The 22,841-nt window shown below is 45.8% G+C and overlaps 1 protein-coding gene across 9 annotated transcripts in view; it reads right to left on the reverse strand.

The window, feature by feature from the left end:
- The window catches only part of L3MBTL3 (L3MBTL histone methyl-lysine binding protein 3), an 88,553-nt gene that overhangs the window by 54,144 nt on the left and 11,568 nt on the right, over nucleotides 1-22,841 (reverse strand). For 8 of the 9 annotated variants that reach the window (XR_004540388.1, XM_033955414.1, XM_033955411.1 and 5 more), the window contains 5 exons: nucleotides 19,546-19,732; nucleotides 17,312-17,444; nucleotides 15,180-15,345; nucleotides 8,669-8,726; nucleotides 1,579-1,676 (listed from right to left, as the gene is read on the reverse strand). Coding sequence is in view for 8 of the 9 variants with exons in the window: in XM_033955414.1 (XP_033811305.1) it covers nucleotides 1,579-1,676; nucleotides 8,669-8,726; nucleotides 15,180-15,345; nucleotides 17,312-17,444; nucleotides 19,546-19,732 (642 nt within the window). In the remaining variant the exon portion in view is untranslated. The remainder of the gene's footprint in view (nucleotides 1-1,578; nucleotides 1,677-8,668; nucleotides 8,727-15,179; nucleotides 15,346-17,311; nucleotides 17,445-19,545; nucleotides 19,733-22,841) is intronic. The other variant, XM_033955415.1, reaches the window with a different exon arrangement.

The raw sequence follows: 22,841 nt of genomic DNA on the forward strand, positions 1-22,841 counted from the left end.
TATATGCGTGAAAATACGGTACATTAACAGGACTCGCTCTCGACGCCAACGATTTCCCCACAGTGCACAGCCAACACCTCGTTTTCCAATCCTGCTCCTCTGGGCTCCGCAACTCGCTCAGGACTCGCTCTCGACGACAATGACTCCCCTGGTGTAGGTGGCGGCAGCAGCACCTCGTTTTCCAATTTAGCTCCGCGATTCGCTACTGTTGCACAGCGCCCACCACATGTGCTTTAAAAAATGTGCGGCAGTAGCGATTGGGTCTTAGCTTGGGTGGAAGAGAAGGGAGAAGACCCAATTGGGAGCTTTAGGGGGAGGAATCAAGGCAAAGGCAGAACTGAAGTGAACACAAAGACGGCATAGCATTGACGAGGACAACATGGCCGCTGGAACTTAGAAGGGCCACCCACAATGAGTCGATGACACGGTAAAAAGCGGTAAACAGTGAAGGAGTGCTTTCGATTGGGGGGACGAGGCTTGTCACCGATCTTGCAGGCGGTGAAAAGTTTTGTCTCCGTGCCTGAGGCGACTCAGGCTTTAGCGTCTCTGTAGTTGCGGGTAAACTGCGGCCCCCCCATGTCATTCTCTAGTCAAGACCACCTCAGGGACAGCCCTGAGCTCCAGAGAAACTATGCAGGCTTGCTAACAGGTACCTAGTGGGATCGGCCTGTCAACTACAACAGACTGAAGTCTGTGAAATCTCAAGCAGGCAGAGTTTCAAATTCACTCCCAGCACTAAATTACCCAAAAAGGGGACAAAATCACATTGAATTAAAATCATAAAATGGGGAAAGCAGAACAAACACTCCTGCAGGCACGCGGGCAGAAGGTGGAGCTAGAGAGCCCAGTGAAGTATAACAGAGGCAGAGTGAAAAATCCGGAGTGAATTCCTTCTGTAGCAGCACACAGCTATAGGGAGATAGCCCTACTGTCTAGAATGTTTCACCTATTGCACTGGAAATATCATCATGACACAAATACCCAAAAGATAGCAACTACCCACATCAAACTTGGGGCAAATTTCACCATTCATGCACTAAACTAACCACAAAGAGCTGGTAAGAGGAGAACTCATTTTCCTGTTCCGGAGAGTTCTTTTTCTGTCCCTGCCCCTGCCCCATTCCTGCAAGCTCTGTCCTTATCTGCACAAGCCTCAAACACTTTAAAATCATAAGTGTTCGAGGTTTGTGCAGTTAAGGCAGAGTTTACAGGAATGGGGCAGGGACAGCGACAAAACTCACGGGGATGGGACAGGGAATTTGAGTTCCTGCGGGGACGGGTAAAAATTTGTCCCCATGTCATTCTCTATTCTGCAGTCAATCAGGTTAATATACATATGCATATGAAGTAGTGCACTGAATGATGATACTTCACATGTTCAATGAAGTATCCACATTTCAGTTAAAAAAAAGGAACGTTGAATGTTTAGTTTTAAATTCTTTATTCATTTTAAATCTTAAACAAGTGTACAATAAAATATCCATTAAACTTTCAATATAGCACTTGAAATTCTTAATCATATCATCTAGAACAAAAATATACATCCCCACCCCCCACCCTTCTTAAAAAATCACCAACCTCTCGGAAGAATTTCAGGGGTGCAGATGGCATTTTCTCTTCCTCTAGATATGTAATCCAGTTCCATACCTTCTTCTTTGCAGGTGCAACTAAGCGAACAACAAGACAGAACACACAAAACAAATGACGTTTGACAAGTACAGAACAGAAAGCACAGTTACTTACCGTAACAGTTGTTATCCAGGGACAGCAGGCAGCTATTCTCACAAGTGGGTGACGTGATCCAACAGAGCCCGGATGCGGACAACTCACAAGCAGTCTTGCTTGAAGAAACTCGAAGTTTCGAGTTGCCCGCACCGCGCATGTGCGAGTGACTTCCCGCCCAGCATAGGGCGTATCTCCTCAGTTCAGATAGCTAGCAGAGAAGCCAACCCGGGGGAGGTGGGTGGGATGTGAGAATAGTTGCCTGCTGTCCCTGGATAACAACTGTTACGGTAAGTAACATTGCTTTATCCCAGGACAAGCAGGCAGGTATTCTCACTAGTGGGTGACCTCCAAGCTAACCACAATGGGATGGTGGGAGAGTTGGCAACTTAGGAGAATAAATTTTGCAATACTGTTTGGCCAAACTGTCCATCCCGTCTGGAGAAAGCATCCAGACAATAGTGAGAAGTAAAGGTATGAACCGAGGTCCAAGTGGCAACCTTACAAATTTCCTCAATGGGTGTAGATCTGAGGAAAGCCACAGAAGCTGCCATTGCTCTGACCTTATGGGCTGTGACTTTACTGTGAAGGGGTAATCCAGCCTGGACATAGCAGAAAGAGATACAAGCCGCTATCCAGTTGGAGATGGTATGCTTAGAGATAGGACGTCCCAACGTGTTCGGATCAAAGGAGATGAAAAGTTGAGGAGCAGTTCTGTGCGGTTTGGTGTGTTCCAGATAGAAAGTCAAAGCACGCTTAAAGTCCAAAGTATGCAGAGCTGATTCTCCAGGATGAGAATGAGGCTTTGGATAGATAGGACCCTGAAGCCGTCGGCACAATGCGCGGCAGCGGCAAAGAAAGCAAACAGAATGTTAGGCATGATAAAGAAAGGAATCACGAGTAGATCGGAGAAAGTCATAATACCGCTTTATAGAGCAATGGTCAGACCACACTTGGAATATTGTGTCCAACATTGGTCTCCCAACCTAAAGAAGGATATAAAACTGTTAGAGAGGGTGCAGAGACGAGCAACGAAGTTAATAAGAGGTATGGAGAACTTGGAATATGAGGAACGACTCAAGAAACTAGGACTGTTCTCCCTTGAGAAGAGAAGGCTGCGAGGGGACATGATCGAGACGTTCAAAATGCTGAAAGGCATCGATAAAATAGAGCAGGAAAATAAATTATTTACATTGTCCAACGCGACACGGACAAGAGGACATGGTTTGAAGCTAAGGGGGGACAAGTCCAGGACAAATGTCAGGAAGTTCTGTTTTACGCAGCGAGTGGTAGACGCCTGGAATGCTCTCCCAAAGGAGGTTATCAAGGAATCCACTGTGCTGGGATTCAAAGGCAAATTAGATGCACATCTCCTTATGAGAGGCATAGAGGGATATGGGTGACTAAAACTACATCAGGTGTATACCTGACTGGGCCTCCGCGTGTGCGGATCGCCGGACTTGATGGACCATGGGTCTGATCCGGAGATGGCAGTTCTTATGTTCTTATGATGGAACACTGTAAAAGGTGGATCCGCAACCAATGCTTGAAGTTCACTAACTCTACGAGAAGAAGTGAAGCCAATGAGAAACACAAAAATTTCCAAGTTAGATACTTCAGATGAGCCTTGTCAATAGGTTCAAATGGAGGTTTCATAAGCTGAGAAAGAACAATATTGAGGTCCCAAACCACTGGAGGCGGTTTGAGAGGAGGATTGACATGGAAAAGCCCTTTCATGAATCTGGAAACCACAGGATGAGCAGAGAGAGGTTTCCCTTGAAACGGCTGATGGACAGCAGCAATTGCACTCAGATCGACTCGTATCGATGTAGACTTGAAGACGGAATGATAAAGGTGCAAAAGATAGTCCAAAACTGATGATAAGGAGGAATGTTGAGGCTCCTGATGATGAGAAAAACACCAAGTAGAAAATCTAGTCCATTTTTGGGTATAGCATTGTCTAGTAGCTGGCTTCCGTGAAGCTTCTAAAACATCCCTCACAGCTTGCGAAAACTGGAGAGGAGTTACGTTGAGAGGAATCAAGCTGTCAGGTGGAGAGACTGCAGGTTGGGATGAAGCAGAGATCCCTGATGCTGTGTAAGCAGCGATGGAAACACTGGTAGAAGGAAGGGCTCCCTGTTGCTGAGTTGAAGTAGAAGGGAGTACCAAGGTTGCCTGGGCTACCGAGGAGCAATCAGAATCATGGTGGCATGGTCGGACTTCAGCTTGACCAGAGTCTTTTGAATGAGAGGAAATGGAGGAAACGCATACAGAAAGCGATTCGTCCAGTCCAGAAGAAAAGCATCCGCCTCGAGACGATGAGGAGTGTAGATCCTGGAGCAGAACTGAGGCAGCTTGATGTTGTGGGGGACTGCGAAGAGGTCTATCTGAGGCATTCCCCACAGAGAGAAAATTTGATGAAGGGGTGCGGAATGGAGAGTCCATTTGTGAGGTTGACGAAGACGACTTAAGTTGTCTGCTAAGGTATTGTCCGCCCCCTGAATGAGGAAGGTGTTGTGGTAAATTGCCCAATCCCAAACTTTCAGAGCTTCCTGACAGAGGGAGGCTGATCCCGTGCCTCCCTGTTTGTTGACATAATACATGGCGACTTGGTTGTCCGTGCGAATAAGGACTACACGGTCGTGAAGCAGATGTTGAAAAGCATTAAAAGCATTGAAGATCGCCCTGAGTTCCAGGAGATTGATGTGACACTGTCGATCCGTACTGGTCCAATAGCCTTGAGTACGGAGACCATCCAGATGAGCCCCCCAAGCGTAAGTCAAAGAGTCGGTCGTGAGCACCTTCTGATGGGGGGACGTGTGAAAAAGTAAGCCTCTGGATAGATTGGAAGAGAGCATCCACCAGCGAAGAGACTGTGTCAGAGCAGGAGTGACCTGGATGTGCCGAGTCAGAGGGTCGGAAACCTGCGTCCATTGAGATGCCAGTGTCCACTGAGGAATTCTGAGGTGAAGTCTGGCAAATGGAGTCACGTGTACTGTAGAGGCCAAATGGCCCAGAAGAACCATCATGTGTCTCGCCGAGATGGACGGGCGAGAGGATACTGAATGACAAAGATGGAGTAGAGCTTCCAGACGTTGTGGAGGGAGGAACGCTCTGAGTTGTACAATATCCAGAACAGTTCCGATGAAGGGAAGAGTCTGGGAAGGTTGTAGATGGGTTTTGGAAAGTTGATCTCGAACCCCAGATTCTGCAGGAACCAGATGGTGCGCCGAGTCGCCAGGACAACTCCCTGAGACGTGGAATCCTTTATGAACCAGTTGTCCATGTAGGGAAACACCTCAAGACCATGGTTCCTGAGCGCTGCGGCCACCACAATCAGACACTTGGTGAATACTCTGGGTGACGATGCCAGGCCGAAAGGGAGCACTCGGTATTGAAGATGAAGATGTCCCACCCGAAATCTGAGGTATTGACGGGAGGCCGGATGAATGGGAATGTGTGTGTAGGCCTCCTTGAGATCTAGAGAGCATAACTAGTCGTTCTGCTCAAGGAGGGGATACAGAGATGCCAGGGTCAGCTTGCAAAACTTTTCTTTGACCAGATATTTGTTGAGCACTCTGAGATCCAAAATAGTACGCAGATCGCCCGTCTTCTTCGGAACAAGGAAGTACCGGGAGTAAAAACCCTTGTTCTGTTGAGCCAAAGGAACTGGCTCAACAGCCCGGAGCTGCAGCAAAGCTTGAGCTTCCTGAAGAAGAAGGGCGGTCTGGGCCGAGGAGGAAGGATACTCTTTTGGAGGATGTTCCGGAGGAACTTGATGGAACTGAAGAGAGTATCTCTCCCTTATGATGGAAAGGACCCAGAGGTCGGAGGTGATAGTCGTCCATCGGTGGTAAAAATGATGGATATGACCTCCGATAGGGGGAAAAACGGGGAAGGGCAGAACGACTGACGTTATGCTTTGAGAGAGACATTCAAAAAGGGTGAGGAGCCTTGGGGACAGCAGACGGCTGAGGTTTCTGCTGTTGCTTCTGTGGATGCTGCCTCTTAACAGGCTGACGGATGGCAGGAGCCTGTTTAGGTGGAAAACGCCGCTGGTATATCAAAGGCGGGCGTGAAGGATGAGGAGGAGCTGGCTTGGGCTTCGGAAGGAGGATAGATTGGAAAGACTTCTCGTGGTCCGAAAGCTTCTTGTTGCCGCCTCAATTGAAGAGGTCAGTACCAGCGCACAGGACATTAGCCAGCCTGTTCTGCAGATTGGGGTCCATGTCGATGGTCCGGAGCCATTCCAGGCGTCGCATGGCCACCAAGCAAGCAGTAGCCCGAGCAGACAACTCAAAGGCATCGTATGAAGACTGCAGTTGCAACCGGAGTTAGGACAAAGAAGCCAGGACTTCCTGGTATTCAAAATGTGCCCGAGAATCCAAGTAGGGCATGAACTTGGGAAGGACAGACAGGAAAAATTTAAAATAGGTAATAAAGTGAAAATTATAATTGAGAACTCTGGACGTCATCATAGAGTTCTGATAAAGGCGCCTGCCAAACCTGTCCATCGTCTTGCCCTCCCTGCCAGGTGGAACAGTGGTATATATCTGGGAGGGGTGAGACCGCTTCAATGAAGATTCCACCAAAAGGGATTGATGGGATAGCTGGGCACCGTCAAACCCCTTATGATGAACCATGCGGTATCTGGCATCCAACTTTCCTGGAAAAGCAGGGATGGAATAGGGGGGTCTCCAGACAGCGGACAAAGGTCTGATCCAGGAGCTTGTGAAGAGGAAGCTTGAGGGATTCAGCAGGAGGTTGAGGGAGATGCATGGTCTCGAGATACTCCTTCGAAAATTTGGACCCAGTGTCCAGTTGAATGTCCAAATCAGCTGCCATCTGACGGAGAAAGGAGGAGAAAGACAGCTGGTCAGCCAAAACAGGGCCTCAAGAGGGGCTCGAGGACGTCGAGGCCTCTTGATCCAATGAGGACGGGGATCTAGATGGAGAAAAAGACCCCATCGTGTCCTCGAGATCCGGTAGTGGAGGAGGCGAAGTAGCCGGTGGGGAATACTGAAGAAACAGCTGCTTCCGATGAGGCGAGGCATGCCTGGATGAGTGCTTCGAAGAATGCCTCGATCGATGATGCGAGCTGTGCCTCGAAGCAGGCCTCGACAAACGAGGTGAATGTGTCTTCGCTGAGGCCCCCAGACAGTGGATAGGGCTGGAAGCGGTGGATCGAAGCAGAGGTGGTTGACTGGATGAACCACGAGGCACTCGCAAAGACTCAAGCCCTTGCATCGAGTGGATAGGTTCCAATGGAGGCATGGGCAAAGACTCTGCTCCTTGCGATGCATGCATCGATGCCAGACCAGACACTCGCAGAGACTCGGCTCCCTGTAGAGAGTGTGCGTACTGCTGAGGCACTGGAGGTGGCTCAACCTCGCGGGAGACCTCCACGTGCCCAGCCTGGATTTGAGAGAGAAGCTTCGGCCCCATTGTGATAAAGAGCTGAATGAATTGCTTCTCAAGTAAGGTCTGGAACGAAGCCGGCAAGGATGGATCCGCGTCTCCAACAGGACCACCTGCACGGGCTTCGTGCTCCTTCGAGGCAGTGTGAGAGTGCTTGGAGTTAGAAGCCTTGGGCACCTTAAGCACTACCGTGGGAATGGGCTGCTGCGCTATCTGACCTGAAGAGACAGAGGAAGGTACCGCAGCCTGCGTCGAAGACAGAGCCGGTACAAACGAGGCCGGTTTGATGAAGCTCGGAGCAGAAGATGTGGAAGCCTGGAAAGCCTCGGGAGAGGCCGATGGTGAAGCCCCCTTCGATGCCGAAAGCTCCATCGAAGACTCCATGCTGTATAGCTGCTCCCACAAGATGCAACAACGCTTGAAAGCATGGGCTGTAAGTGTTGAGCAAGGCCGGCACGATTTCAGGAGGTGTTGAGGCCCGAGACACCGAAGACGGCGTCGATGAGGGTCCGTCAGTGAAATTGCGCGCTGGCACTTGGAACACTTTTTAAAACCGGTAGCAGGCCGGGACATAGGCCAGAAAAGCTCCGCCGCAAGATCGAAGCCATGGGGCTGCGGCCACGTGGCCTGCCCGGTCGAACAGATGGAAGAAATATTTTTTTTTTTGAAAACAAGAAAAGTACGACAAAAATCAGTGATTAAGAGAAAAAGAACCCAAAACCGTGGACTTTAGAAGGCACAAGTGAAAATACTTCACGCAGAGAGTCGAAGACAGACTTCTCGGCTCCGCGGAAAAGTAAGAACTGAGGAGACACCCTGCGCTGGGCGGGAAGGCACTCGCGCATGCGTGGTGCGGGCGACTCAAAACTTTGAGGTTTTTCAAGCAAGACTGCTTGTGAGGCGTCCGCATCGGGGCTCTGTTGGATCACGTCACCCACTTGTAAGAATACCTGCCTGCTTGTCCTGGGATAATGCCAGTTTTGCAATATAAGCTCATCTAGTACACCATCAGACTAAATCTGGTTTCTAAGACAGATGTGTCAGTATGACCAGAATTCTCACTTCCTGCTTTTTAAATGTTCCCATTTACACACACTCCATCTTCTTAGTCTCCATTTTATATCTGTTCCATTTCAGAATTGTTCTGTATACAAAAACATGTTTTAATTATAAGCACAAATCTGAAATCAGCTAATGCTTTGAAATGTTGGATTGTCACATTAAGGTCTCAGTATTGCAAAAGCAAGAGGTTCTGCAGATTGGTATAGAGATGTTTTCACAAAGCCGTTAGTGTGTGAATAAGGTATTATATTGTTCAAGAAAGCATACAAAAAGTTTATAACTAAGCTGGAAAGGTAGTTTATAACTAAGCTGGAAAGGTAGTTTATAAGAATAAATTAAAAATATAAATAAAGCACTTTGACAGACCTGTGTGTGGGGATCTCAGTACTGGAATAGCAAAGAATGCTGCAGAGCAGGTCGGATGTGCATTTGACAATATTAACTCTGCACAAAGAAAATAACTTACTTGGTTTAAATTGTTTTGTGCTTCTGCGCCCTTTGAAATTGCTAATTTTATTCTTCTCCTATAGAAGAAAATAATAGTTTTGAGGATTTTTTTTTAATTAAAAATTTCAAACTTTTTCACAAGAATTACACTTTGCTCAGGCAATACAGAAGGAAAAATATAAAAACAAAACATATAAGGGGAAAAGAATTCCTCAATATCTTCATTAGACTATCAAAGGGGGAAGGACTGAGAAAAGCTGAAGAGAACCATTAATTACAAGAGAAAGAAATAAGGAATGGCATAAAGCTTAAAAAAAAGATTTTAATTTATTTAAAAAATTTATATACCGTTTAACACTAAATGGTTTACATAATTTACATGTACAATATTTAAAATAAACACCCTTTTCTTGTTCGTGTGTGTCAAAAACACCAAAGATGACATATGCACTCTTTGTTATACATGATGCCACGCTGATGGGACCGAGTGACTTGGGAGGGCAGTTGAGACATTTCACTGGCAGAGACCCATTTACAAAGCATATATTATTCCCAATTAAAATTTCCAAATTAATAAAAGTCTCTTTGTTTATTTGTAGATTGTTCTCTACCAGAGCATCTAATTCAGTAGCATAATTAAATGGAATAACTACTTCTGAAATTTATGTGGATGGGCGGGGATAAAGCACAGTTACTTACCGTAACAGGTGTTATCCAGGGACAGCAGGCAGATATTCTTGACTGATGGGTGACGGCACCGACGGAGCCCCGGTACGGACAATTTTAGAGTGATTGCACTCTAAGAACTTGGAAAGTTCTAGCAGGCCGCACCGCGCACGCGCGAGTGCCTTCCCGCCCGACAGAGGCGCGCGGTCCCCAGTTAGGATAAGTCAGCTAAGAAGCCAACCCGGGGAGGTGGGTGGGACGCAAGAATATCTGCCTGCTGTCCCTGGATAACACCTGTTACGGTAAGTAACTGTGCTTTATCCCAGGACAAGCAGGCAGCATATTCTTGACTGATGGGTGACCTCCAAGCTAACAAAAAGAGGGATGGAGGGAAGGTTGGCCATTAGGAAAACAAATTTTGCAAAACAGATTGGCCGAAGTGTCCATCCCGTCTGGAGAATGTATCCAGAAAATAGTGAGATGTAAAAGTGTGAACTGAGGACCATGTAGCAGCCTTGCAGATTTCCTCAATAGGCGTGGAACGGAGGAAAGCCACAGATGCTGCCATAGCTCTAACTCTATGGGCCGTGACAGAACCTTCCAGTGTCAGTCCGGACTGAGCATAACAAAATGAAATGCATGTTGCAAGCCAATTTGACAACGTACGTTTAGTAACAGGACGTCCTAATTTATTCGGATCAAAGGACAGAAAGAGTTGGGGAGATGATCTGTGGGGCTTAGTACGCTCTAAATAGTAAGCTAGAGCCCGCTTACAGTCCAAAGTATGCAGAGCCTGTTCTCCAGAATGCGAGTGAGGTTTCGGAAAGAAGACAGGCAGAACAATAGATTGGTTGAGATGGAATTCAGAGACAACCTTAGGGAGAAACTTTGGATGTGTACGCAGAACCACCTTGTCATGATGAAAGACAGTAAAAGGTGGATCTGCAACTAGTGCATGTAGCTCACTGACCCTCCTGGCAGAGGTAAGAGCAATAAGGGAAAGTACCTTCCAAGTGAGAAACTTGAAAGAAGCGGTAGCCAAAGGTTCAAATGGAGGCTTCATTAAGGCGGAAAGAACTACATTGAGATCCCAGATAACAGGAGGGGCTTTAAGAGGTGGTTTCACATTGAAAAGACCCCGCATGAATCTGGACACCAAGGGATGAGCTGAGAGGAGTTTTCCATGAACTGGCTCATGAAAAGCAGCAATAGCACTGAGGTGGACTCTGATGGAAGTAGACTTGAGGCCAGAGTCAGACAAAGAAAGAAGATAATCCAACAACGTCTCCACTGCGAGGGAAGTGGGATCAAAATGATGAAGAAGACATCAGGAATAAAATCGAGTCCACTTCTGATGGTAACATTGCAGAGTGGCCGGTTTCCTGGATGCGTCCAGAATGGAGCGAACGGGCTGAGACAAAAGAGTATCAGTCAAAGCCAGCCCGAGAGATACCAAGCTCTCAGGTGCAGAGACTGGAGGTTGGGATGTAGAAGGGTCTCCTGATGTTGTGTAAGCAGCGAAGGAAACAGTGGAAGAAGAAAGGGTTCCCTTGAACTGAGTTGAAGTAGAAGGGAGAACCAATGTTGCCTGGGCCACCGTGGAGCAATCAGAATCATGGTGGCTCGTTCCCTCTTGAGCTTGAACAAGGTTCTCAACATGAGAGGCAGAGGAGGGAAAGCGTACAGGAACAGATTGGACCAATCGAGGAGAAATGCATCCGCTGCCAGACGGTGAGGAGAGTAGAGTCTGGAGCAGAATAGGGGCAGCTGGTGATTGTGAGGAGCTGCAAAGAGGTCTATCTGAGGAGTGCCCCACTGAGCGAAGATGGACTGCAGAGTGAAAGGATCGAGTGTCCACTCGTGAGGCTGGAGAATTCTGCTGAGCTTGTCCGCCAAGGAATTCTGTTCTCCCTGAATGTAGATAGCTTTCAGGAATAGATGGTGATCTGTGGCCCAAGCCCAAATCTTCTGGGCTTCTTGGCACAAGAGGCGAGAGCCTGTCCCACCCTGCTTGTTGATGTAGTACATCGCAACTTGATTGTCTGTGCACAGCAGGAGGACTTGAGGAAAGAGAAGATGCTGGAAGGCTTTGAGGGCATAAAACATTGCTCTGAGTTCCAGGAAATTGATGTGATGTTTCATTTCCTGAGCTGTCCAAAGTCCTTGAGTTTGGAATTTGTTCAAATGAGCTCCCCAGGCATAAGGGGAGGCATCGGTGGTGATGACAAGTTGATGAGGAGGTAGATGGAACAGAAGACCTCAGGAGAGATTTGAGGATATCAACCACCATTGTAGAGACTGACGAAGAGATGATATGACAGATATGTGACGTGAGCAAGGATCCATCGCTTGGGACCACTGGGTAGCTAGGGTCCATTGAGGAGTGCGCAGGTGAAGACGTGCTAGGGGTGTGACATGAACTGTGGAGGCCATGTGGCCCAAGAGTATCATCATTTGCTTGGCAGAGATGGAACGTTGTGGAAGCACCTGCTGACATAGAGATTGAAGCGTTTGAAGACGGTTGGAGGGCAGGAACGCTCTCATGAGGACTGTGTCCAAGACTGCTCCAATGAATTGAAGTCTCTGAGTGGGGATGAGATGAGATTTGGGTAGATTGATCTCGAACCCCAGCAAACGTAGAAAAAGGATGGTCTGGTTGGTGGCCTGTAGTACTGTCTGAGATGAATTGGCCTTTATCAACCAATCGTCTAGGTAAGGAAAGACCTGAAGGTGGTGGGAACGTAGAAAAGCAGCCACCACAATCAGACATTTGGTAAACACTCTTGGAGAGGAGGCAAGACCGAAGGATAGCACCTTGTACTGGTAATGACAACGATTGATCATGAAGCGTAGGTACTGTCTGGAGGCCAGATTGACTGGTATGTGAGTGTATGCTTCTTTGAGATCGAGGGAACATAGCCTGTCGCCTTGATTGAGAAGAGGGTAAAGAGTGGCTAGAGAGAGCATTCTGAATTTCTCTTTGACCAAGCATTTGTTGAGATCGCGAAGATCTAAAATGGGTCTGAGATCTCCTATTTTTTTGGGAACTAGAAAATAACGGGAGTAGAATCCCTGCCCCTTTTGATCTAGAGGAACTTCCTCTATGGCGTTCAGAAGGAGGAGGGATTGAACCTCCTGAAGAAGGAGTGAAACCTGAGGAGTGTTCAAAGCAGACTCTCTTGGCAGACTTTGGGCAGGAAGTGTCTGAAAGTTGAGAGAGTAGCCGTGGCGGATGATGTTGAGGACCCACTGATCCGAGGTGATGGTTTCCCAACGGCTTATGAAAAGAGTAAGGCGTCCTCCTATGGGCTGCGGAAGGTGGACAGAAGGAGGAAGACTGGCTTTGTCCTGGAGAACTAAGTCAAAAGGGTTGAGTAGACTTTTGTGAAGGGGGAGGCTTCACCTGTGGTTGCTGCTGTGCTGGTCTAGCAGCTTGCCTCTGTTGTTGCCTCTGACGCCTGGGTTGTTGTGTGGCCTGTGGTAAAGGACGAGCCACAAATCTACGCTGGTAGGCCGACTGCTGGCGAAAAGGCCTGGTAGGTGGGGTTTTCTTTTTCGTTTTAAGGAGAGTGTCCCACCGAGTCTCATGAGCTGAGAGCTTTTGGGTAGTGGAGTCCATGGATTCTCCAAACAGCTCATCCCCCAAGCAAGGTGCATTGGCCAGGCGATCTTGGTGATTGACATCGAGTTCTGAAACTCTAAGCCAGGCCAGTCGCCGCATGGCCAATGACATAGCCGTGGCCCTAGAGGTCAGCTCAAAGGTATCATAGATTGATCTGACCATGAACTTATGAAGTTGTAAGAGCGATGAAGAAGTTTGGCGAAAGGCAGATCTTTTACAGTCAGGGAGGTATTTCTCAAAAGTTGACAAAGTTTGAATGAGATGCTTAAGGTAGAACGAAAAATGGAAAGCATAGTTCCCAGATCTATTAGCTAGCATCGCATTCTGATACAACCGCTTGCCAAACTTATCCATGGCCTTACCTTCTCTGCCAGGAGGGACAGAGGCGTACACACTAGCCCCCGTGGATTTCTTTAAAGTAGATTCCACCAGTAAAGACTCATGGGGGAGTTGCGGTTTGTCAAAGCCAGGAATAGGTATGACCTTATATAAGGAGTCCAGTTTGCGAGGAGCTCCTGGAATGGTCAAAGGTGTCTCTAGATTTTTATAGAAAGTCTCTCGCAAAATATCATGGAGAGGCAATTTTAAGAATTCCCTTGGAGGCTGGTCAAAGTCCAGTGCATCGAGAAATGCCTTGGATTTTTTGGATTCAGCCTCCAAGGGAATAGAGAGAGAGTCGCACATCTCTTTGAGAAAAGAGGTGAAAGAAGTTGCATCAGGTTTGGAGGACGGATCTAAACCAGAAGGATCCTCGTCCCCTGACGAACACTCTCCCTCAGAGAGGAAAGGCTCCTCTGAATCACCCCACAGATCAGGGTCCCTCACTTGAAAGCTACGGTCCCATTACTCCAGTGTGGAGGGTTCTATGTGTCGAGTTTTGTGAGTCGACTTACCAGACCTCTGAGAAACGGTACCGGGAGATGTTATCGGGTGTGCCGATGCCGAAGTTTGCACCGCCTGGTGTAAAGACCTCGGTTCCGGCGCTAAAATTGGCATGGACACCGAGGAAGCTGTATGTACCGGTACCGACAAAGTGGATACCGATAAAAGAGGCTGCTCCACTGCCGGTACCGGTAGCTCAGACCGGACCGGGACTGGAAGGCTCGGTGTCAGAAGAGCAGGCAGGAGCTGCTGCAATTGCTCTTTGAGCTGTACTTGCAGGACGGCGGCAATTCGCTCGTCCAGCGAAGGCACCGGTACTGCTTTTTTCTTCTGCGGTACCTTTGGTGCCGCTCTACACTCCGAAGAGGAACCCGAGGTCGAAGGGCTAACCTCAATCGGAGTGGAGCGCTTCCGTGGGCGCCTCGAGGTCGGCAGGATTGGGCTCGCTGCCACTGAGACCGGAGGGCGCTCCAGCGGGGAAGGCTTCTTAGCCGGCTTACCTGAGGAAAGCGAAGCCGGCGCGGTATCGCGCGGTGTCAATGAGGTAGGTGCCGACTGCGTCGGGGCCGAAGTCGGGGTCGGTGCCGCCGAATCCGACATCTCGGTAACAAACAACAACCGCTGTTGAATCTGGCGGTTTTTTAGAGTTCTCTTTTTCAGAGTGGCACAGCGGGTGCAGGTGGACGCCCAATGGTCAGGACCGAGGCACTGTAAGCACCAGTTGTGCGGGTCGGTAAGAGAAATGGGCCTCGCACACCGCTGGCACTTCTTAAAACCGGGTTGGGGGGGCATGAACGTAAAAACGGCTTCTGCCAAATCGAAGGCCGAGGCCTCGATGGTGGCAGCAGGCCCCGCCGGGGCGAACCCGAAAAAATGAGAAAAAAAGAAAAGAAAATTCTTCTCTTTTTTTTTTTTTAAAAAAAAGAAAATAAGAAATAAAATACCGAAAAGGTTTACGCGAGCGGGAAGGCGTTTGAGAAAAAATTTCAACAGCCGTTGAAAGTGCGTCTTCTTAGCTCCGCGGAAACTAAGAAACTGGGGACTGCGCGCCTCTTTCGGGCGGGAAGGCACTCGCGCGTGCGCAGTGCGGCCTGCTAGAACTTTCCAAGTTCTTAGAGTGCAATCACTCTAAAATTGTCCGTACCGGGGCTCCGTCGGTGCCGTCACCCATCAGTTAAGAATATGCTGCCTGCTTGTCCTGGGATAAGAGAGATTACTTGTGGGGACGGATTTGATTTGCATGGGAACAGAACTCTCTACAGGACACCTGTGTGATTTTCTGAATCTGAGGAAAGGTGAAGGCAAAAGGTAAGAGTCTATGCTTTCCCTGTTCTCTAAATGCACAACCCTGCTACAATACCTCATCTTCCTCTAGTATTTCTTCTTCATCCCCAGAATCCAGAAGTAGCTTCCTCTTTCTCCTTAGACGTTGTGGTCGATCGGTGTCCAAGACCTGACCAATGCCTAGACCAGAGCCCCGGCTGCTCAGACGACTTTGCACCTCTGTGGTGCTCTCTCTGGATTCTCTACAAGTTATAGACCCCAAAAGACAAGCATAGACATAAGAGGTGCTAAAATCACACTCGGGCCCACAGGTTGTCAAAGTTATACATACAGAGTGGCATTTTAGGAAGAATATACAAACTGGAATTAAGACGTCTAGGTCAGGACAAAGTACAGGGTGCCCACAAAAACACTCCTTGATTTTAAATGGTTACAAAAGCAAAACTTATTGGACTATGTTTATAAATAAGATGACAGCAAATACAAGTCCCAAAAAGCCCAGTTAGCAAGATCTTACACAATCGCTTGCACTTTCACCCTTTTAAGCTGCAATTGGTGCAGAAGTTACAACCTTCAGACAATGCAACGTGACAAAATGATCAGGTGTAGCTCCCGAGATCACCAGACATTACTTGTTTCATGTCTTTTTCCTTTGGGGGTACGTGAAAGATAGAGGGCTCCTTTTACTGAATTGCCGTGCGCTAGACGCTAACGCCAGCATTGAGCTGGCGTTAGTTCTAGCCGCGTAGCATGGGTTTAGCATGCGCTAAAAACGCTATTGCAGCTTGGTAAAAGAAGCCCTCCACTACCCGCAACTATGGATGATCTGCAGGAATGCATCACTGAAGCTAAAAACATGATCACGCCAGATATGCTTTGGAGAGTCTGGTCAGAGCTTGATTATCAAATCGATGTTTGCCGAGTAATAGGTGGGGCGCACATCGAGTGTATGTAATCAACAGATACCAGATGAAACTGTAGCCTCAAAGGTGAAAGAATATTCCAATACATTTTGGTTTCGTAACCATTTAGAATCAAGGAGGGTTTTTATGGGCACCCTGTATTTTAAAAAACAGAATTTGCCGAGTAAAACCTGTTTAAAATTACATGGCGAGATGGATATTTCTGGTTATATAGAACTTCATTGTAGAAATATGCACCTAAAATTTCAATGGGTTAAAACGAGCATATAAACGTTAACACATCGGCACATAAATGTTTACTTTATGAAATAACATCACAAACGTGTGATGAAACAAAAATATTTTATGTTAGCCATTTTTGAAACACAAATGTTTATTCTTCCTGAAGTTCTCTCAGAGTCTGGTATCCCCTACCAGTTAGCAGTTGTAAATCCTGACATTGAACTTTTTGGACACAGATGCATTCCTCTTCTGAAATAGGGAATACGTTTTTTTAGGCCTTCCCTTAGTCCCACCCAAAACACACAGAGACCATGCCCTTTGCCTGTTTTTCAATTTTATATACTCTGGCTTTGTAAAATCAGGATTTAGACTTTACGAAATATTACATTACATTAGTATTTATGGATCGCTAATTTGCCCCAGAAGACGTTCAATGCGATTTACAATTTAGAAGAGCCTGGCCATATCCAGGGATTACATTATTTCATTAGGGTTTTAGCGCCAGCAGCAGCGGTAACTGCTCCGACACTCATAAAATTCCTATGAGCATCGGAGCAGTTACCGCCGCTGCCTGCGCTAAAACCCGCGCTATGCCTTCGTAAAAGAGGGTGTTAGTTTGTGTAGGCGTATGATTATGGCATATGGTTTGGAGAGAAGATTTGGCTATATCTATCTAGTGTTGTAGTCTTGATATTACATGTCAGTTTATGCAAATCTAAAACTCAAATATCACTTCTAAAATAAACACCTTACTAGAATCTACATCACTATACCTCTTCTATGTCAAATTCACAGGAAGTAACAAAAAGCAAGCCTCTAAGTTTTGTCTACATATAAAAATGATGTGTGTTTTATGCTTAAGGGTAATGGGAGGATACCTTAGGTAGGGGGGGTAGGGAAAGTATGGTGGGGGTTGGGTTTTTTTTGTTAGTTTATACACAACATAAATTATTAAGACTCATTGGACTGCTTATATGATTTTTTAAAATTGTGAACAAAATGCATGTGTATTTAACCATTCGAAGCATGTTCAGAGAATATTTAACAGAATAAGGTTGTTCACCTATCTCTGTGCTGCTGTGAGCAGGTCCTGCTACAGAACCTGCCATTCTCCAAGCTGTTCATTTTCCCAGTGTGGCCACAGTTTGTACAGGCTTTGTCCCCTGAATTAGAATCAGACATACTGCCCTTGGGCACTGCAGAAGAAACGGGAGAAATTATTCAAGGAAAGACATTTACTCGATGGGAAAGGAGCAAGCAGCCCTGCTGGCTTAATATTCAGTGCTATCAGTACCCTAGATAGATAGATATATATACACACACACACACAAGAACAGCAAGACCAAACAAACTATTGAATAATCACACAAAAGTTAAATAACACTAAGGGCTCCTTTTACTAAGCCGCATTAGGGCTTTAATGCGCGGAAAAACGCAAGCTACATTGCCGTGCGCGCTAGACCTTAATGCCAGCATTGAGCTGGCGTTAGTTCTAGAAGTGTAGCGCACGGTAATTTCCTGCGTGCGCTAAAAAAACTAGCGCACCTTAGTAAAAGGAGCCCTAAAACTAATCAAATATAATTTAAAACTTAAAAAAAAATTTTTTTTATAAATGTTTTTATAAGATTAAGTTATCCTAAAACATTACAATTACTACCACTTTTCTTTACCTGATAATATAGGCACCACAAAGTGATAGATATGCAAACTAACCAATGAGAAAGTCTCATGTTTTTCATTAGAATAAAGGCCTACACACACGGCAAAATTCCACCTAAGTACACCCACGCTGCTCCCTGTGACCCTGTGCAAGTAACTTAATCCCCTCATCGCCCCAGGCACATTCGACAGATTGTGAGCCCGCCAGGACAGACAGGGAAAAATGCTTAAGTACCTGAATATACTCATGTAAAAACCGTTCTGAGCTCCCTTGAGAGAACGATATAGAAAATTTAATGAATTATTAATTTTTTTTTTTAACTTCTCATAGCTCACCAACTGTATCAAGTTAGAGCAGACCCCACATGGGACTTTAAACTGTAGTCAGTGTTGGTACTGGTGGCAAGGCGTATAGTTGAGGCTCCTCTAAATATAGAAAACCTGTGGAGGTGGGGGAAATAGGGGGAGGGACTCGACCCTTTCGAGTGTGGCACCCCCGAGGTTGGTAAGACCTCCAAGAGGGTCCCCCAAGCTCTATCTAGACAGCAAAAGGGACCAGAAAAAAAGTTTCCTAACCAGATCCAATAGGCCCAAAACAAACCTCAGCATAGACTGCACAGTCTTACCACTCCATCTGCTGGACTGAGAAAAGACTGATTGTACGCACAGCCCACTTGTACTGTAGCCAAAAGTTAGTGTCTCAGCCTCCACCTGCTGGCAGAGGAGCGTAAAGCACAGTTACTTACCGTAACAGGTGTTATCCAGGGACAGCAGGCATATATTCGCACCGGGTGCACTTTTTGAAACCGGTCAAAGGCCGGGACATAGAAAATGAAACCGGCCGCGGCCCACGTGGCCGCCACAACCCGGAAGCCTCCAGGTTGCCTCAAAACGAAGATGAGCAGGAAAAAAGAGGCGCACAACGACTTTAAACTCTAAAAATAAGAAAAAACGCAGTGCTAGAAGGCACTTGGGGCAGAGCCTAAAAATACACGACTTCTAGGCTTCGCGGAAAAAAACGAACTGGAGACCACGAGGAGGGGATGCGCCCTCTAGTGGAGCAGGAAGGCACGCATGCATGGTGCAGCAGAGCAAACTTAAATCTTCAATCAAGTTTGCTTGAAAAGCTGTCCACATCGGGGCTCCGTAGATGACGTCACCCCCATGTGAGAATATCATGCCTGCTTGTCCTGGGATAAACCCAACCGTTCCTGTGCCAATCTGGAGGGACGCTAAAGAAGCAGATATATTTTGAAAACAGGCTCAGTTAGGTACACGCTTAGATTATGAGAGCAAAAATGCCTACTGAAAACTGAATGTACACCACTTTGATAGTTTTGGGGCTTGTAAGTTATACATATATGAAATAAAATAAAAATAAGTAAGAACTACAAACAATTTATATTCTGTTTATTTTCCCTCTGTGTGGATATGAGGAGGATCAGTGCCAAAAGCACATCCAGTGGACTGTTATTGCGGGCAGGGTTAGAAACAGATGGGAACCCATAGCGATAAGGCTGGCAGTAGCATCAGGACAGACAAATTGTGGTACAGCAAGTGACCTGCCTTTAGAGTCAGTCTCAAAGTTGACTAAGAAGCACAAAAAAGGAGACATTACTTTTAAGGGTGGCAGTTTACCTTCGGGCTCAGTGGTGTTGGGGGTGACTGTGGCAGGACTGGCAGCAGCGGGAGTGGATGCACGAGAATTAAGGCCAACAGTGGTAATGCTTGTGGTGGTAGCTATGGTTGGTAAGGCAAGAGATTTTATGGCTTCTGCTTCTACTTCTGTGATTATTTCCAACGTCCCAAATTCACTGAGGCGAAACTGTATGAAAGAAAGAAAGGTTAACTAATAACAAGGCATAACAATCAGTAGTGATGCTAAATGAGACACCATTCAATAAATCTGTCCAGCAGACCAATGGTCCTAAAATGGTACTAATGTCATAATGAATCATGTTCTCGGGGCTTGCAAAGCATGAAGAAGAGAGCTGTTGATAATTTTATACAACTAAAGCATCATCCACCTGGTAATGAAACAGCATGAGCAAATTCAGCCATGATACAATCAATCACTCTCACAGGGCTGGCCTGGTGGTTTAGTGGTAGTATTGAGCTTAATTCAGGTCAGGCATCCATTTCCCAGGCCAGTTGGGATGTAGTAGTAGCAGCAGCAGCAGCAGAAGTAGTATAGCTTCTGAGTCAGGAAAGCAATGGGGAACTTCAACCATAACTCAATGATGACATCTAAGGTCCATGTTAGCTGAGCTCCGGAAGAAGCTACAGTTTCTCCTGACTAATAAACCCTGCATAGTTTGGAATGAAGCTCATAATTCCACAGGTCAACGGACGCCAGTTCTAATTGAGCTGAAAGCCAAAAGAAGCAGAAGGAAACTAACAGACCAATACAAAAATTCATACCCATCACTCCCACATAAAGGACAAATGTACAGCAATACATTACTGACAGAACTGTTGGTAAAAAGTGAATATTCTGTTTTATGTGTGGAGAAAGAGAACATACTAAGCAGCAGCAAATGCAATTAGCAATCAGAAAATATCCAGTTGAACACATTATCACTAGCCTCATGAAAAAGAATTTCCAAAGATGTCCTCTGACACAAGTCTTAAGATGAGCATTAGGACAAATTTGAGAAAAGGTTAGATAAGTTCCTGCTAAACCGGAATGTACGTAGGTAAGGCTAGACTCAAATAGGGCACTGACCTAAGGGCGGCCGTGCGAATGGACTGCTGGTCACGATGGACCACTGGTCTGACCCAGAAGTGGCAATTCTTATACTCTGATACAGGAATTAACTCCTGTTATGGTATATGAAAACTAAAAGTCAAAATAGCAAAACTTTTTTAGATGGATGGCTCCTCATTAGAGACATTAAAGCTTTCAAAACAATGCGGTGGAGAAAAAGCCTCAGACTAATGTGACAACCACATCTACTCAAAGATCAAAATAAGCTGTCATGAATCATATCATAGGAATAAAAAACTCCACACAAAGTCTTAGTAAGTCTCAAAATGACCAGCAACCATCCATATGCACAAAAAAAAAAAAAAACCCAACACCTCACGGAACTTATCTGATGCCTCAGAAGCCACGCTCACTCCCTCAATGCCATTCTTCCAACATATTTCCACTTCCAATACGTCCCAGTTAATTGCTTCTCAAACTCAACCCTTTTGACAAGGGTCCTTGTTTTAGTGAATCGTAGCTGCTTAGGGGTTCTCACACGACTCTGTGCACCAACACTGTATCAATGGCAGCGAGGAACAACAAAAATCCTAAAAAATGACGTGTATAAATCCCAAGACATACAACACAATCTTCTATGTCACATCCAGATATGAATACTCAATAGAATGCATGCCATTCAAATCTCTGATTTAGTCCGTGAGGTCAAACAGTGTTCAAATAGTATATTCATCTTTGTTCTTTTTGGCAAAGTTTGCTCTTCACATTATCCAAACGTTGAGACGACAACATGGAATCAATCACAAAACATTTAAAAACACTAAACTAAATGTTTTTTTTCATAACAATGCACACACAAGCTGCATATTGAACCTATGTTCAAACATCCCTGTAGTTAAAGTGCATGAAGTTTGGCTCACCTGCACTAATTGTACTGTTTTAGTTTGGGGTTGTACACTTTGCTGAGAAATATTAATAAAAATAAATTTGGGAACAAGGAAAAAAAAAACCCAAACCCCAAAAAACTGCATATCCAATGCAGACGCTCCCTGGTCTCCAGAAATTCTTCAATCACCCTCAGTGCTTCCTGAACATACGTTGATGGCAATGCTCCCTTTAAGTACTGGCTGGGTGTAAGCAATTTTTTCTCATGTGAGCAACAAGTTCTAAACATTTTTTTTCACATGACAAATAAGCCTAAAACCCAACAATTTTCCAGATTTTCAAGTATTTTGTGAGTGATGCTCCTAGAATGTATGAGCTCACGTACTCAGCTTAAGAGGGAACATGGATCAAGAGGGAATAATGATTATAAAGGGCCTCAAAAACAGACCCACATAGTGACAAATTTTTCCCCCAACATAAGAGCCCTTAGAGAACACAATTGGGCGGCCTGGGAGTTTAACTGGATCCTTGTGAACTTTAGGTAAAAAATTGGCATTTGAAAAAGTTTGATTATTCAAAAACTTGTATTTAGCAGATGTTAAAAATAAACAACCTGCTTCCTTACCCTTCAATGTGATATTCAAAATCTCCATCAACTGCATATAAGTGTTTTTCATCAGATAATTGTACTCCTATTGTCTGCTTTCCTAATGACTATTGACTATAGATGCACATCTCCTTACGAGAGGCATAGAGGGTTATGGGTGACTAAAACTACATCAGGTATATACCTGATATGGCCTCCGCGTGTGCGGATCGCCGGACTCGATGGACCATGGGTCTGATCCGGAGATGGCAGTTCTTATGACTCATTCATCAAATCTTATAAACTCTTCTGTTCCTCCCTGGTTAAATTATACCGTCTCCCACCTTTACGTGCTTCCAACCTGGACAATTCTGAATAAATTAAAGATTTAAAGCCTGACAATAGGGTCAGCCAAACAAGGTGGAATCCACCTACTCTTCCTGTACCACTGAACAATCATATACATTCCTGGATGTAGAAAAATAAATCTTCAACTGCAACACTCGAAAAAAAATTTTCTAAGTCCACTCTCATCTGAAAGGGATCATTGTCTAAACGGGACAAACATCTACCCTTTAGCTATAGTACAGTAATACCTATAGGTCATTCACTGATAGAACTCATGCAGATAAATTAATCACTCCGCTGTGAACAGTACTTCTAGCTGTATGTGTCGCCCATTTCCTGTTGGACTTGCTGCCCCTTCCTATTAAAAAATGGGAGGATCTCACATCTCTCTCATTAACCTCTTCACCG

The sequence above is a fragment of the Geotrypetes seraphini genome, chromosome 8 (genome assembly GCF_902459505.1).
Source record: "Geotrypetes seraphini chromosome 8, aGeoSer1.1, whole genome shotgun sequence".
Lineage (NCBI taxonomy): Eukaryota > Metazoa > Chordata > Amphibia > Gymnophiona > Dermophiidae > Geotrypetes > Geotrypetes seraphini.